Here is a 16,513-nt window from a genome sequence, read left to right as displayed (position 1 = left end):
CCAACTGAGTTAGGGACCCTTCACATGTGTGCTCTGCGTACTCCACGTGTACCACACACTCGTGTACTCGATGGTAGGTCTTTGTTTCTTAGCCTCGCTCCTAGGATGATGAGCTCCTTTAGGGTGGTCTGTCTGCTTTTTTCTCTGTGTCCCAGGACTTGCTACATTGCCTGGCACATAGTAGGTGCCCAGAAGTTTGAGCTGGTGTATGCACCACTTCATGCCCTGTAATTAATTATCCTATGCTCACAAAACTCATAAAAGAGAAGGTATTTTTCATTTCCTCTACAGATCATGGGCTGTGTTTTCAATTCTATAGCAAGATCAAAAGGCAAATGATTACCATGGCCGAGTACATTTATTTTTATTAAAAGGTAGGACCATCTCTGCTTCGCTGTGCTGTGTCCTTCAGCTTACTAGTAAATAGCCACCGCCCACTGCAGGGCTGTCTGCAGGTCTCCCAGAACTTGTATTATCTGGCTTTATAGGCAGTCATGCACAAGCACTTTATTTTAATTTATTCTAGGATTAAAGAGTCTGAGTGAAGTTGTCCTTGCGCCATCTTAGGGTTAGAACAAATCTTGAGTTACAGAAGATACCCCACCAGCTGAGAAAGTCAGGCCACCCAAGTTCCCGTTTCCCTCGGCACAGGCAAGTGAGGGTGGCACAGGCAGACTAAAACACAGTCAGTGGCAGGCACGTGACCAGGAGGCAATGTGGTAGGCGCTAGGTGGTGATCTGCGACAGGTACGTGGGCTGGAGACTGTCTTGCCATGTTCCTCATCAGCACAGAAAATCTCAAATGAATGTCTGTTGGGTGCCTGTTGTGCACCTGTCTCATTTGATACAGTGGATTTAATAGCTGGAAGGGACAGCCCCATTTTAGAAACAGGAAAACAGACTTACTGATTAAACAATATGCCCAGGTTTTAGTGAGCACCAGAGGCAAGACTCAAATCCAAGTCTGTCTGATCCTAAAGCTCCACATAAGGTTAGTTAATTGTTGGCCTTTCTGGAGCAGGTCCTGGAAGTTAGACTTCCTGCTGTACCTGTGCGTCTTTCTCAGCAGTGGGCCACCAGTAGGCCTGGTTGTTAACAGACCTATCTATGGATAAGTAGCTCTCCTCACAGAGAGAGGTGTTAACCTCCTGGGGTTTGGACCACCCTTTTTTAAGACTGAGGATGAGAAATGTTAGTCCATCTCCTCCTTTACAAAAACAGTGCATCCTGTACAAGGCTAGTTGGAGTCACTGCCACAGTCTGGTTTGTTCCATTCTGGAAAGACCTCTGATCTGGGTATACTAGATCATAGGTTCTTAACCAAGGAGCCATCCCCAAGAGATGGAAACACTCTGAAATTCAATGGAGTGTTACATTTGTATATAATACGTTTTGCAAAGGATAGCATGCATAAGAGTTCATCAGATTCTCCAAAGTTTCTGTTGTGATTTTTAAAAAAGATAAATTCCAGATCTAGATCCCAGCGGTCCTTTTGACCTGAAGCAAATCACATCCCTTATCAGGCCTATGGTTTCTGTACTCAAAATTCCAGAGGAGTTGAAGCAAAGATTTCTAATTCTCCTTCCAGCTCTGAAAATGACAGAACTCAAACTGACCCCAGAGAATCAAACTGCAGATACCCAGGGGTCTAACCCATTGCTAATCACCCTTGAGAGGCCCCTAAAGCTAGGGAAGAGGGGCCAGAACCACCCCTCTACAGTGGTGTCACTGATTAGTGCCTGAGGCTGGCAGTTGTCTGTTGAGCGGGGCACCAGCAGGCAGGGGCTCACACTGACACAGTGTCAGTACTGGCTCTGGAATATTCCACCAAGACCCCGGCCTCCCTACCTAGTGACTTGAAATTGTAGGTTGGCTTGATCTTCCCCTCTAGGGAGCCTGTGGCTTCCTTTACCGTGCGTGTGTGTGTGTGTATTCATTATTCATTCTGCTCTCCCCGGGCCCTTTGTGTGTGTATGTGTGTTTGTGTTCTGCTCTCCCTGGACCCTGCCTTAGAGGTTGTTTTCTGCAGTGGGAATCACCACATCCACGCCATCTGCGTTGACAGCTCCATAGCCATCCTTCGACTCCATTTTATCCTGTCGAAATGACAGAGCAGCTGAGTGGTGCTGGCCAGCAGATAAACCTGTTATCTCCCCTGCTCTCTGTGCCAGCAGCTCTCCCCATCTTCTTGGTGCATAAAAAATTGACACCACCTTGGGCTGAAATCTGTTCCTAGGGAGGCTACATTTATTAGTGGCTAATGAAACTGTGAGTGTGTGTATGTGTGTGTGTGTGTGTGTGTGTGTGTAAAACTTGGGGTAGCTGAAGTGTTTTCCTGTCAGGCACCAGTGACCTACAGCCAACCACAGGACCCAGAGAGAAAGAGACAGAAGGTACCTAAGCTACCTAAGCAGCTTCAGGTCTCCTGAAATTAACAACCTGTTCTTTGCTTAAAATCCCAAATAGGTAAATGCCATTTGTTCTTAGTATATACTCTGTAATAGATCAAGGTATCTCCTGCTCCAGGCTGGGATGAGCTGTAGAAATGCATGCTAATATGATCTAGTGCCAAAAAAGATGATTATTCTGTATATTACATTTTCCTCTTTGAAAATTACAGCTCCTGATAGCAGCACTGTTCCACTGGCACCCCACCCTCCCATCTTGTTCGGGTATATAGAGAACATTCTCTTGCAACTCTTTACCCTCTATCATAATCAGCATGATTAAAAGGGAAATTTGAGAAGTTCTGGTTCAGTATTTGCAGAACTGCCTAAAACCCAAAGTCTCTTCTTTATTTGGACTCGGGTAGAAATCACCTCTGGAAAGAGTAACTCAGTAGGAGAGAAGAGGGGTCATTATTCACGTCTTATTCCATATGGCCTGTTGCTTCATTTTCTCTCATTAAAATTGTTGAATTTTTTTTAAATCCACATTTACATAGTGCCAATCTTTTGGACACAATGAGCCCCACATGAAGCATATCATCAGGCTTTGCGTGGTTTAGTTTCTGGTTTCTTTTATCTTCTTTAAAAGCTCTGATGGTTACTTTTTATATCCAGAAAACATGTAACAACATAGTAGGAAAGCTTATTGTTTAGAGTCAGGCATCTTGGGTTCCGACCTAGTTCCCACCACTGACCGAAGGCCATGATGTTAAGTAAGTTGATGAACCTCTCTGAGCCTTGGATTCTCCATTTATAAAAGAGGGATGAGAATGGTACCTTTCTCATGGCTTAGTAGTGAGGATTCGGTGAGAAAATTGTGTACAGACTCAAGCCTACTGTCACAGATACACAATTGGTGACAGTTACTTTCAGCTAGGTACTTGAAGCTACTTGTAGCAAAACAATATGGTGATACTAAACCTTAGCTTTGAATAAGAATTTGTCAAAACACAAATGTCCAGCTGGAGAAAATATTTGCAGTGTATATGACAAAAGGATAATAGTCTTAATTTACATAGAGCTCATAGAAATCAAATTGGCAATAAGGCCAGGCAGCTCACCCAGAAAGCAATACAAGCGGTTAGTTAACATCAGAAAAGCTGCTTAACCTTGTTCATAACAAGAACAAAAACATGCTAATCAGAAGAAGATCCCACTTTTCACCCAGTAAGTTGTCATAATTTTTAAGTTGGATAGTATCCAATCTGAGTGAGGATATGGGAAAACGGATACTCTTTATATGTAAGAGTATAAATACATATATATATGTATTGTATATACATATATAAAATTTTGCTTCCATTCTGTGTGTGTGTGTGTGTGTGTGTGTGTGTGACACTGAGAGTGGACATGAAATTGGTACAACTTTTTTGGCAAATAACTTGTCAGCGTCTTTCAGTATATTCTGTATGAGTACTTTTTGACTCACCCAGTTCCACTGCTAGGAATTTGCCATAAGTATACACATGCAGTGGGGCACCTGGGTGGGTCAGTGTTGGTTAAAGCCTCTGCCTTCAGCTCAGGTCATGATCCCAGGGTCCTGGGATCGAGCCCCGCATCGGGCTGTCTGCTCAGCAGGGAGCCTGCTTCCCCGCCTCTCTGCCTACTTGTGATCTCTCTCTCTCTCTCTCTCTCTCTGTCAGATAAATAAATAAAATCTTTAAAAAAAAGTACACATGCCAGAATATGTGTACGTGGATGTTTGGTGCAGCATTGTTTCTAACAGCAAAAACAAAACAAACAACCGAAAACTGGAAACCACCTAAAATACTCATGATTGAACAGGACACTAGTTAAATTATGATAAATAAGGTCAGTGGAATCCTAGATAGCCATTAGAAAAAAACGAAGTGTGTACTGATATGGAAAGATATATATATATATATCTCTATATCTATATATATAGATATATATATATATATATATACACATATATATGTGTTTTTACATCTTATGTGTATGTATATTACTATTATGTATGTATATTGTTTTTTTTTTCTTCTCCTCTAAGAATATACACAAGATACCTTATAGGTATTTTCCCCTTGGGAGAGAAGAAAAGGACGATGACAGGAGTACGGGAAAAGACAAATATTAGGTGTTCAATCAATACTTGTTGAATGTGTTTTATACCTTTGTGAATGGTCTCATTTTTACCATGTGTATCCATTACTTCTATTTTATTTAATTTTTTAAAGATGTTATTTATTTCTTTGAGAGAATGGGAAAGGATACAAGCAGGGGGTAGGTACAGAGGGAGAAGCCAAGCAGGGAACCAAACATGGGGCTAGATCCAGCATGATGGGGTTATGACATAAGCCAAAGGGAGGTGCTTAATCAGCTGAGTGACCCAGGTACCCCCTTACTTTTATTTTAAAATCAATTGGTGGATCATGATGGGAATCCCTAATAAGGCAGTAAAAGAAATTGCTTCCTGTGGGTGAGCTGAAACTCATCTTTGAGCTTCCCAGTAGCCAAGGCAAAGAGGGAACCCTGATAAGCATAAAAAATTCATCAGGAAAGAGAAACATTTTCCTGGTCTTCATCTCTAAAAGGACTCTAGTGCTAAGGGTTGGTCTAAACTCACATTTTGTCTTGTCTCTCCCCATCTTGAAATTCATGGGTAGATTCTTGCAACTTTTTTTCATGATCTACCCTCTGCCACCTAACTGGTGTCCCCTCCTCTCTCTCTGCCTGCCTCTCTGCCTACTTGTGACCTCTGTCTGTCAAATAAATAAAATCTTAAAAAAAAAAAAATATATTCCAAGCAAGAGAGGACAGTGGTATGGACCTGAGTAGCCACCGCGGGGGCAGCAGGAAGAAGAGGTGGGATTCTGGGTATAATTTGAAGGTAAAGCTGACAGGGTTTCCTGTGAGACCTGTGAAGAAGGAGAGGATAAGGGACATCTCCACTGTTTTCAGCCTGAGGAACTGGAGAACTTGGTTGCCATTAACCAGGTGGGGAAGACTGTGGGGAACAGGTTTGAGGAGGCAGAGCAGGAGCTGGATTTGGGATGTGTTCAATTTAAAGGACCTGTTGTCAACCACATGGAGAGAGCAGGGAGAAAGGTGAGCACATGAGTCTGCTTTCAGAGAACAGGACTGGCCGGTACACCCAATTTTGGCTGCTGTCAGCGTGTAGGTGGTTTTTAGAGCAGTGGGACTAGTGTGGGGCTTCCCAGAGAGGTGACCGTGGATAGAAGACAGGATGCTGGACGACATCCAGCAGTACGAGACTGGGAATGTGGAGAGGCAGGGAATGCTTCCTACATAAATGAGGGGCAAACAGTCGTATCTGTTCTGTGGTGAATGCCTACCGGGGGCTTTAATTAATAGGTGACTTTTTGAGAACTCAAGGGGAGTTTGACATGTGAAGATGTTCTTCAGTCACTTTTCAGATAGAGTACTAGTTGCCTATGCTCTGGGCATTATCTCAAAATAAACTTCCCTCTCATTTCTCCATGACTAGACTTCTGCCTCCTCCTTTTCAAGGTCATTATTCTTGATTTTTAAAAATTCTTTTTAAAGAAAAGAATCTCTTCACAGCTAAAGCCTATAATATACCCTTCAATTACCCTCTTCTTCCCACGGTAGAAAAATAGTAGCTCATAATAGAAGCCTGTGGGTTATATGAACTCAAAAAGCATCGTTACCATTTTGAAGTACTTACTGGCCAACTGCTTTCAAACTTGGAGGAGTTTTAGCTGCACCAGAATGGCAGTGATAACCCTGGTGCCCTGTCATGTCTCTTACTGAATTCCAGGATATTTACCTGGGGAAGGTATGAGGGAATTTGAGGATTTGATAGAACACGTCTTGTTTGTTCATTATATACTCATCTCATAGCAGACATTCATACTGTGTTCACAGGTTATTTCTGTAAATGGGAGATTAGTTTAAGGTTCTGTTGTGGACAATAAAAATCAATTAATTCCAGGTGGACTAGACGTTCTGACTTAGTTTTGATTCACTCGTTCGGGTTGTCCTTGAATGTGTTTCTTGTGCAGCGTGTCAAGATCAGTTCAGGTTTCCAATGACACAATTTAAGTTCTTGTCTTATTAATCAATAGCAGCAGTCAGGGAAGGCCTATTTATTCCTCCTCCAATAGAACCATATCAGGCTTGAAGAGAGGTAATAATTACCGCTCTGATCACAGCATGTTCCCTTTTCTCCTTCCCAACCCAGAGCATGTCTGTTCGATCCTGGCTTCCCTCCTGCGGAACCTGAGAGGGCAGCAGCGAACCCGGCTTCTGAATAAATTCACTGAAAATGACAGTGAGAAGGTGGGTGTGCCTGTTGCACGGTAAGGCCGGGCCCAGGGCCGGGGGGGCTGGAAGAGCTCATTACCTGATGCCATCTGGGGGGTGCTGGGCTGAGCGCTCCTGCCCTAAAGTATTTTCTCCAGAATGGCTTTGGGTCTCGGGTTTTTCTGTGACTCTGCCTCTCCTCTCCAGATCCATCCTTCTGGGAGTAGTAGCACCTTGGGGTGGCAGCAGCTAGTAAGTACCTCAGGGTGATTTTTAGACCCAGTGAGAGTGGGGTTGTAATAGGATTTGGATTGGGGGCTGCACAGCATGGCAAAGTCATCAAGAACCATAGGCTTTAGATTCAGATGTCTGGATTTGAACCTGGTTTTGCTATTTTCAACATGTGTACCACTCTGAGCCTTGTTTTTCCTGTCTTTGAAATGGACATGTTAATTCCCGTCTTGAACAGTCAAGGAAAGGAAGACTAAATGTGGCCTTCCTAGGTGGCAGTAATGGAAGGTTCTGTTATAGACATAGAGAAGGGAGAGCCTGTCCTCCACATCCTGTGGGATAAGAGAATGATCACATAAATGAGATTAGGTGCATCTTTTACATTGTGATTTAGCATGCCAAACTGTAAGAGTTTCAACAGTAGCAAGAGTCAGCATATATATATATATATATATATTTTTTTTTTTTTTTTTTTTTTAAGAGTCAGCATATATTTAATGATTGTCGGGGCTTAGCAGGCCCCTTTCATTGTTTCATGTATTCTCCCGGTACCGTGGGGTTTACCCTCTGTGTGGCTTTCGTCCACATTTGCAGGTTAGGAAATAGGCTTAAAGGCATTACATTGCTTGCCCACGATCACCGTCTACTACGGGCATGCCGCTAGTTACGAGTTAGATCATTCTAGATGAATAAAAGCAAAGACCCAAACCCCTTTTATAACTTACCATAATTCCTTTCTGTGTCCAAGGAAAGGCTGAAAGTTTGTCCTCCTTCCGAGCCAGCTTTATGGCTGTCTCTCTGAGCTTGCGCCTGACCATTTCCTCCAGCCTCGCTAGCTGCGTAGCATGGGGAAGAGGCCACCATGAAGTTAGGCACAGAACACCTTAGCAAACATGTCACCCTGGTTGACATTTAACGTCTGTGCTTCAGTTTCTTTGTCTCTAAAATTAGGGTCACTATCTTTCCTGCCTACGTTCTCAGGGTTTTTTTTAAGGTGTAAGGAAATAATGGACACAAAGATGCTCCATCAACTGAAATATGTAAGATCTTGGGGTCGTCATTGTTATCCAGAGAAGATTTGGGTACAGTCCTCCTGCACTCTGAGGGCGTGTTTAAGCACCATCTGGTGTTAAGCACTATAAGCTCTTGAGTAAATACCAGGGTTGCCAAGAGCCGTGGTGGTGCCAGCCTAGTAAAGAGGTAGTTTAGAACCCTAAGCTGGTTTCACGGTGTTTGTTCAGTCTTTGGAAGTCTTAGGGAAAAATGAAACTTTCTCAAACCCACCAAGTGTTCCTCGGGCCATGTTTGAAGCATGACTTTTGCTAAGTTGAAAACTGATTTTTAAGTTATTGCTGAGCAGAAGTCAGGGCCTTTTTTTAAGTTGCTGAAAGAGTTTTTTTCGTGTACTCTCTTCTAACTCGAAAGCAACTAAAGAGATTTTACTCAGACCTTTTTAAAAAAAGATCAGCTCTGGGGTAGAATCTGAACATGAAAGGTTTCAGTTGGAAGAAAGAAATTTCTGTAAAGTTCCAAGTGAATACCAAGTATGTAACTTCAGGCTCCTTCTCTTCGCAAGAAGGGACTTGAATTTTTATTTGTTTGTTTTTAACAACTCGAATTCTCAGGAGCCCTTGAAGGGCCGGAATGCAGTGCCTTTTGAGGAATGGGCCTGTGTTCGGACTGCACCCAACCCGGGTGTTGGCTTGTTTTGCCCCGGCTCTTCAATCCATTCCTGCTGTGTTCCTAAGCAGAGCTCATCCTCGATGTCAGAAGTGGGAGAGTGGGTCTCCTATTGTACAGAGTGACAGTGAGATGAATGGGAGCCCCACTGTTCTCTTGCCTTGGTATTCTTTTTCCTTCTCACTCATGTCTGAAATATCTCTCTTTCAGGTTGACAGACTGATGGAGTTGCATTTTAAGTATCTGGATGCAATGCAGGTGGCGGACAAGAAGATTGAAGGGGAGAAACACGTACGTATCCTTGCCTGTCTTTTGCCAACCGTCGACTTGCATTTCATTTGGGTCCCTTTGTACCTTCTCTGTCCCCATAGGACAGGCAAGGGCAGAGGTACCACCTACCCTCATGTGCCGCCTAACCTGTTAGAGCAGAGCAGGTGACAGTCTGCCAGTGGTTAGATCTTCTAATAGGAGGGAGGATGTGTCAGAATGATCCCTGTCCAGCCGGGGGCCTGGGTGATAGCACAAGTACCCTTGACATGAGCTGCTCTTAAAACATCTGGCCAAAGTGCAGTGCAGTGACTTGGTTCCACGCTGGCAGAGCTGGCAGAGTCCGTCTTGGTTCACACCCTGCTGGCTTCTGTAGTCATAGGGGAAGCATCCGAGGGAAGGGTGATCATGGGAGAAGAACTGGAAGGAAAGGTCGAGGTCACTCATTGACAGAAGAAAATCTGGAGACCCGGAGAAAGGGGCTTCAGAGGTATTGCAGCAAAGCCTGTGTACCAGGTTCCAGAGGACTGACCCTAATTTCTTCCCCTCATGGCTGCTGAGGGAAATGAAGCCTGTCAGGTTTGTTTCTTGAGGGGATGTGCTCGCTATGCTGCTACCCTGCCTTCTATACTTTCCACCTGCTTCCATTTTGTTCTCTGCCATCTCTGGCCTCTACCTTTCTCATCTGTCACCTTCATCTGGGGCAGGCATTTGTGCTGTTTAATGTCCAGTCTGTGTTCTCCTCCCCGCAAGACATTCCTCAGTCTTCGGTCACATTGCCAAAGGATCCTTGCCTTGCTTTTTTTCAAAGTCTCTAATAGACTTCATTTTCTTTGTGATCTTGATTTGCTCTATCGCTCCATTCTCTTTCGTTCTTCTTGCCTTAAAGATACACTGGAAGGGGCGCCTGGGTGGCTCAGTGGGTTAAGCCGCTGCCTTCGGCTCAGGTCATGATCTCAGGGTCCTGGGATCGAGTCCCGCATCGGGCTCTCTGCTCGGCAGGGAGCCTGCTTCCCAATCTCTCTCTCTGCCTGCCTCTCTGTCTACTTGTGATCTCTGTCTGTCAAATAAACAAATAAAATCTTAAAAAAAAAAAAAAAAAGATACACTGGAGGCTTTTGAGCCGCACTGGTGGGAGAGCCAGTTGGGCCCCAGCTCCCATCTGTGGTGGAGCAGTGCAGCTGCGGGGCAGAGCCCAGCGCACAGCGGACTGTGCTGGCATTTGCTCCCAAGCTAGGCCTCAGGCCAGGGTGAGAGCCCCGAGCTTATGGGGAGACAGCGACCCTCTTGTCTGTGCAGTTTCTCTTCACCCCTTCGTAACCACCACCCCCGCTTCATGAGCTATACCTTCCTTTATGAATGCCAGGGGACAGGTCTCTGTGGGCGTCATGACGGGATCTCCCTCCCCCTAGTAAGTCCTCAGATGTTTGTCGATTGATTGAATTGACTGAGTGGGACATTCCTCATTTATGCAGTGATACTCCTACAAGATAAAGGCAGAGGCTCCGAATCCTGAGGCTGGACTGCAGACGCCAGCATGTTGCACGCGCAGTTCTTGTTCTGCCCTCCCACCTCCTTTATTTTGTCCTTTGACTGGGGTTTTCTTCTCCATCCTTTCTTCCCTTTACAGTAACTTGTGCATGGTGGACACTTAGTGACTGTTTAAGTGGCAGAGTAATGTCTTCTTTCTCTTCGTCTGAATGATAATTAGAAGAAATTTCCCTAGACTTTTGTGGGGAAACAGCCACAAGACAATTAGAACTCCAGCTCTGACTGAAGACCTGTGTTATCTGCAAGAGGAGATTTTCAGGGGTAGAAGGAGGACCTGGGAGTTGAGGGACCTAGAATTTTAGGCAGGCACCCCCTCTCCATCACTGTGTGGCCCTGGCTTGTCACCATTCTTCGTGTAGCCAGCTTCTTAGCTATAATGTGGTATCAGCAAACACCTCTCCGATCCTTTCCAACTCAGTGTTGCCCCTCAGGTTCAAGCGCACATCCTTGGGTCACTGTGCCGGCTTCTAGCAGTGGGGTGGAGTAAGAGCACAGGGAGGGGGTGATCGGTGACCATGCAGCCCTTCATACAGAGGAGCGGCAGCCTCTGAGAAAGTGTTGGGTGAGTGGGGAGTCACAGAGCCCTGGGTTTGGATTCCAACTCTGCCACGTCCTAGCTCTGAGACCTTGGACAAATGAGTTGACCGCTCTAAATTTTGGTTGTGTCATTTGTAAAATGGAAATAACACTCACCTTTGGGGGTTATTATAAAGAGGAAGCATAAAGTACGGAAAGCACGTCGCTACATTTCTGAGAGCCGCTGCTGCTTGGTGCTCGTAGCATCCTTCGGTCGTTCTTGCGCAGCTTTTAAAGTGAGCCAGGTGGCCCTTCTCCTGAGGGCATCCTCCTTGCCATCTGTCCCGGAAGGAGTCCCCCTAACAGACCGGAGTGTTGGCCCCATCATATACTTTGTTTGAGGGGAAGCTGGAGTAGATGGCTTTTCTGAAGGCGGCCGAGTAAGCTGTGGGGCGTGAGGGAGCAGCTTGCATGTAGCCGTTAGGAAACTTGGCCCACTTCCCACAAGATTATCTATTATCAGCGCTGAAGAGGGTGTGAAATTGATTAGCACTGACGGAGAGTAATCGCCACAGCCGCTCTCCCCTGGCCTTCACAGAGCGCCTGTGTACCACAGGCACCGGGGCCCCTGCCGTTCCCTGACAAACATCTGTCCCCTTGGTGCCAAGGCCGTTTTGCTGGGCACTGGCAAACATTCCAAGGCCATTAGTGCTCAGCAGCCCCAGTGTTGCTCAGAGAGACAGGGCGGGGTGGCAGGGCGAGGGATGCATTAGCGAGCAGCGTTCTCTGCCAGCACTCGGGCTCCATCCTGGCAGGTGCAGCCGCCTGGCAGGTGTAGAGTGACTGGGAACAGAACGACCTCTTTTTCACCTCTCCTTCATGCAGTCTTCTCTCTTAAGTCATAAGCAATTTGTTGCCTCACCCCACCCATCTCTGTTAAACTCAGGTGTCCTACACCCCTTGGGAGCTCAGCAAATATTTGTTGACGCGAATTGAATGCTTATTTCTCATGCATTTGATGACATTGACGGTCAGGTCAGTAATGAATAAGTATCTCCCAGACTTCCACACTCCACCAAGTCTGCACCAACAACAAAAAACTTAGATAGCAGAGTCGGGGACTGCCCCCAGATAAGGCAGGTCGGGTATTGACAGCTTTAGTGTCTCAGAAACCCCATCTTCCCTGTACACTTCAGACGTCCACGGGCACGGTGCGAATGGCCATGGTTTGCAATTGACCAGGAGTCACTGGACAGAATCCAGTCATTTGGCAAATATTTCTCAGGCGCCTGCTCTCTGCGAGGCACCGGGCCAGCCACTGGCAGGGGGTGAGAGTGGGAAGTGCCCGTGGAAGAAGGGGCCCCAGGAGCAGTGCTGCTGATGAGGCCTAGAGATGCCCAGGGAGCCGGGAGCTGTGGACTGTGCCCGGCGGGACCCTTAGCTGTTTCGCGTATGATGCAGGGTACAAGCTACATGTTAGAAGACAGAGATGCATCAGGCATTTCCAACTGAAGAGGAGCAGGAGCAAAGGAGGGGTCGGGGGAGCCTAGTTTGGGGGGGTGAGTGGGAAGTTAAACCCCAGGAGAAGAGGGTGAGAGGGGAGAATGTAGGCTCTAGAGCCCAGCTTCTTTCTGCTTTCTGACTTCGGACAAGTAGCTTAACTTCTCAGCCTTATTTTCTTGCTCAGTAGTGTTTTCTTTCTAAGGTGTATGTCCCAACCTGTGTACTTTGGGGCATTCAGAAGGTGGGATTTGGTGAACTAACACCTGAAAGCTCTTTCACAGGGCTTGGCACATAGCCGGTGGCCAGAGAACCTTTCGTTGTCTCTTTAAGGACTGTCTGCACCCCATCACCCCTCTGTATACACACCCACTTCCTAACTCCCCTAGGACTGCAATATTTCTCATGATCTGGGTGCCCCCCGTTTCTTTAGTGTCCTCTCCCGCACCTGGGCACTCCTTCCTGCCTTAGCACCTTTGCATTTGCTTCTCCCCATTGTCCTGGCTCTTCCTTTGCTGGAGCTTCCCTCCACCTTCAGGTCTCAGCCTAAATGTCACCCCGTCAGAGAGTTTTCAGTCATCACTGTGCGTAAAGTAGCATCACCCCAATCTCCAGGGCCCTTTATCACCTCTCAGTATTTGTTTCTTCTCTGTCTCTGGGGCTGTAATCTCTCTTGTTCATCATTTTCTCAGGACTTACGTAGTGATTGACATGCACTAAATGAAGGACCATCACTTAGAGATGAAATTAGTATTTGTCCCTGAGTATTAAGGAAAATTGAAGGTCTGAGGGTTTTTTCCTACACTGTTCCTTAACTCTCATTTTTAACCCTCTTTTTTGGTTTGCTCTATGATTAGCCTCATCATCAAAAGTATCTCAGGACCTCTGTGTAGGTTCTGTGGCCTACCTGTGGCGGCGTTCAGTAAGGTGAAACACGCCTGTTTAGAAGAGTCTACAGGACAAGCTGGTAACTGTACACACATTCACTTGAAATCACATTATTGCAATAATCTGTGACTGGCAGAGACTTCCACGTCTGGGGCCGTGGCCCACTGCATTCGTATGTCTTCCGTGACTGCCCGATCCAGGGCTACAGTGTATCTGGACATGCCCTCGGGGCTCCTGGTTAACAAGGTTTGACCTGAACTTTTAAAGGGCATGTAATTCTTAGACTCTTCTAGTGAGCCTCAGTTCTCCATGATCTGTAAATATTCAGGATGCTTGTCTCAGCAGATTTCACCTGACTCCCAAACCAACACCAAGCCCAGAAACAGCAAGGTCCCTGTTATTGGGAAGATGGCCTAACTTCTCGTTGGTTCCTTCTGGCTTCTCTTGGTTAAATGTACAGAGATGCCTGGCTTCTGACTGTCAGAGTGAGACATAATTATATAGGTACTGGCAGGGATTTTAAGAGGGAGGAGAGCCTTGGAGAGAGGTTTCCCTTTTTTAGTTCCTGGGAAAATTATACTCAGCAGGTTTATTCAATAAAGTGTTCTCACCACATACTTTGCACTATAATGACTTACAAATTGCATGCTAATTTTGCCACAGTTAAATCATTCTAGGCTTTATCCTGGAAAGAGAAAGATGGACTCCTTGTAATGAAACAGTATCCACAGGACTTGATGTCTGGAACAGACTTGGACTATTTCCTTAGCATTTGAAACTCATTTAAAGATCTGTACAGAGCGAGGGGAGCTCAGGAGTGGATGCGTGGGGAACGTGATCCTAGAGCACTGGGGAAGGATGTAGACAGGAGAAGTAGGAGACTGCCATTGATTCTTCTGCTAACTGGGCGGCAGGCTTCTGGGATGCGCTTTAAAAAGAGAATCCTGCTGAGAGTTCCTCTCGTCTGTTCTTTAAGCCTGTCGTTCCCAGACTTTCTCTGTTCAAGAATTTGCCAGGACACAGCTGATAGCCAGTAGAAGCCAGTGATGGTGGGGGAGGGTGTGTCCTGGTGCTTTTTCCTCTCCTTTAGATGCCGGCTGACGTAGCCATATTCTCGTTCACCCTCCGTAACCCCCCTGCCTGCCCCCTTCCCAGTCTGTCATCCTTTCTGCCAGTACAGGGGAAGTCAGAGGAGCTCAGTTCTGATCCTGTGCCTCTGCCACTTACCTTGCAGTGTGGCCCTGCATGCTCTGTTTGGCTTTTGTCATCCTCCCTGCCCTCCTGTTCCAGTGGGGTTCGTAGGCTCTCGGGCTGTGCGCTGGGGACTCCCGAGTGTCTACTGACTCTCATAGCCCCTCCCACGGGCCATCACGCAGAGGCCTTTGTAGCTCAGCCAGTCCAAATCCTGGTCTGTGGCCCTATCCGTGTATCATCCCCTCCCCTCCTTCACCGCGCCGGGGCCAGTCACCAGTTTCACCAGGTCAGAAACCTGCGCTGCATCTGTTTCCTCCTTCTGCCTGCTGGGTCCGTCTGGTAAGTTTTACCTCTGATCTCTGTGCATCCTCTTCGTGTTCCCTGTCCTCACTACCACCGTGGACACTTGGGCATACAGCATCTTTTCTTCTTGTAGGAGTGCAGCAGCCTCCTCACTAACCTGTTTCCTCTCAGATCCATTTCTTACACAGTAACCAGAGATTTTTCGAAACTGAAAATGCAGCTGTGCCACTCACCTACCCAAACCCAGTACACACTGGCTCTGTGTTACCTGTGGGATATGCTCTAAATTCTTTCCAGGCCTTGCTAGGCCTCTCGCACCGGGGCCCATGCCTGCCCTGCCTCCCCACCCCAGGGCTGCATCCCTCACCACTCCTCCCCTTGTGACATGCAAAAACAGCTCTGTACCACCTGTGCCTTCCTAACCTTTCTCTCCTCTGCCCAGAATACCTCTCCGTACCATGTTTCCCACAGCCCTCTCCTGCAGCTGGCTAATTCCTCTGTATCCTCAAGAGCTTTGGCAGAAAAGTCTGTCAATAGATGCATGTTGAGTGTGTACCATGTGCCAAGCATGCTGCTTAGTGTTGCTGGGCCAGCGCCTGCAGAAAGCGTCCCGGCCCCCATGCTGCTTCCCCCACCCCTGTGCTCTGGGCTCCCTATGTGCAGCAGCCTGCAAGCCGCAGACCCAAATCTTGCCTCTGCTTCAGTTTCCTCATCAGGAAGAGGGGGAGAACGGTAATACCTATCTTGAAGGGTTGCAGGGAAGATGAAATAGATCAATATACAGAAATCACTTAGAACAGTTTCTGGCACAAACAAGTATGCCATAAGTGGTAGCTATTATTGTAAGTGTTTTTGGCCTGTATACTTGTCTCTCTCTCCCTCTAAAGCGGAGGCTCCACAAGCCTGTCCTGATCTTCCTTCCTCGGCACCACCAACAGGATTGTTATTTTCTGGCCTTGTGTTCTTGTATCTGCTGTCGCAGAAGCTCTGGTTCTCTCAAGCCTGGCTTATATGTTGTCAAGATTCAGATGAGCAGTCGTGGGTATTTTTTGTTTTGTTTTGTGTTTTCAGTAAATTTAGAAATACAGAAATGGAAGACACACACATCATGGAGACATGGTAGCTGGAAGGAAGCGTGAATCCTGAGGTCATACGGCCCAAGGTTGAATCTCAGCTCAGCCACACACGACCTCTGTTTTGGAGGAGATGACTTGCCCTTTGCGTGTTTTAGTTTTCACAGTGACTTTACCATTTTAAAGATTAATGAGATTGTTTATAGCAACGAGTCATATGCATGTGTGCTAGGGTTGGCCTAACACATAGTCAGTTCTCCTCCGTGGGCAAGGGTCTGGTGTGAGGTTCTTGGACCCTTATCAGAGTTTCTGCCAGTTAGTTACGCATTCTCCCCTCCCCCCAAAATCCCTTTTATTATTTCTTCAGCCTCGGTTTCCCCAGCTAAAAATGACTGGCCGTCTCTAGGATCTTTCTCTAATAGTCTGCCCTATTTTAGAAGCTCTTAGAAGAAGGTTTTATTTGCTGGTGTTTGTGCACACCCCACCCCCACACCCCAACACACTTACCTGTCTCTCCCATGGCTTAAACTCTTCCCTTGCTTTTGAAGAAAAAAGAGATGGGCCTTTTGTAAATGGTGGGGCGTTCTTACCCATGACTACAGACCGTAACTGTGA

The 16,513-nt window shown here is 46.5% G+C and overlaps 1 protein-coding gene across 1 annotated transcript in view; it reads left to right on the top strand.

Moving 5' to 3' along the window:
• Nucleotides 1-16,513, top strand: part of CTNNBL1 (catenin beta like 1) — a 158,203-nt gene that overhangs the window by 122,869 nt on the left and 18,821 nt on the right. The window contains exons 12-13 of the mRNA XM_032845811.1: nucleotides 6,634-6,731; nucleotides 8,817-8,897. Of these exons, the coding sequence (XP_032701702.1) occupies nucleotides 6,634-6,731; nucleotides 8,817-8,897 (179 nt within the window). The remainder of the gene's footprint in view (nucleotides 1-6,633; nucleotides 6,732-8,816; nucleotides 8,898-16,513) is intronic.

The sequence above is a fragment of the Lontra canadensis genome, unplaced genomic scaffold (genome assembly GCF_010015895.1).
Source record: "Lontra canadensis isolate GAN:19392208 unplaced genomic scaffold, GSC_riverotter_1.0 scaffold169, whole genome shotgun sequence".
NCBI classification, from domain to species: Eukaryota; Metazoa; Chordata; class Mammalia; order Carnivora; family Mustelidae; genus Lontra; species Lontra canadensis.
Note: the sequence above shows the minus strand (reverse complement) of the source record. Positions and strands in the feature narration are given on the sequence as shown.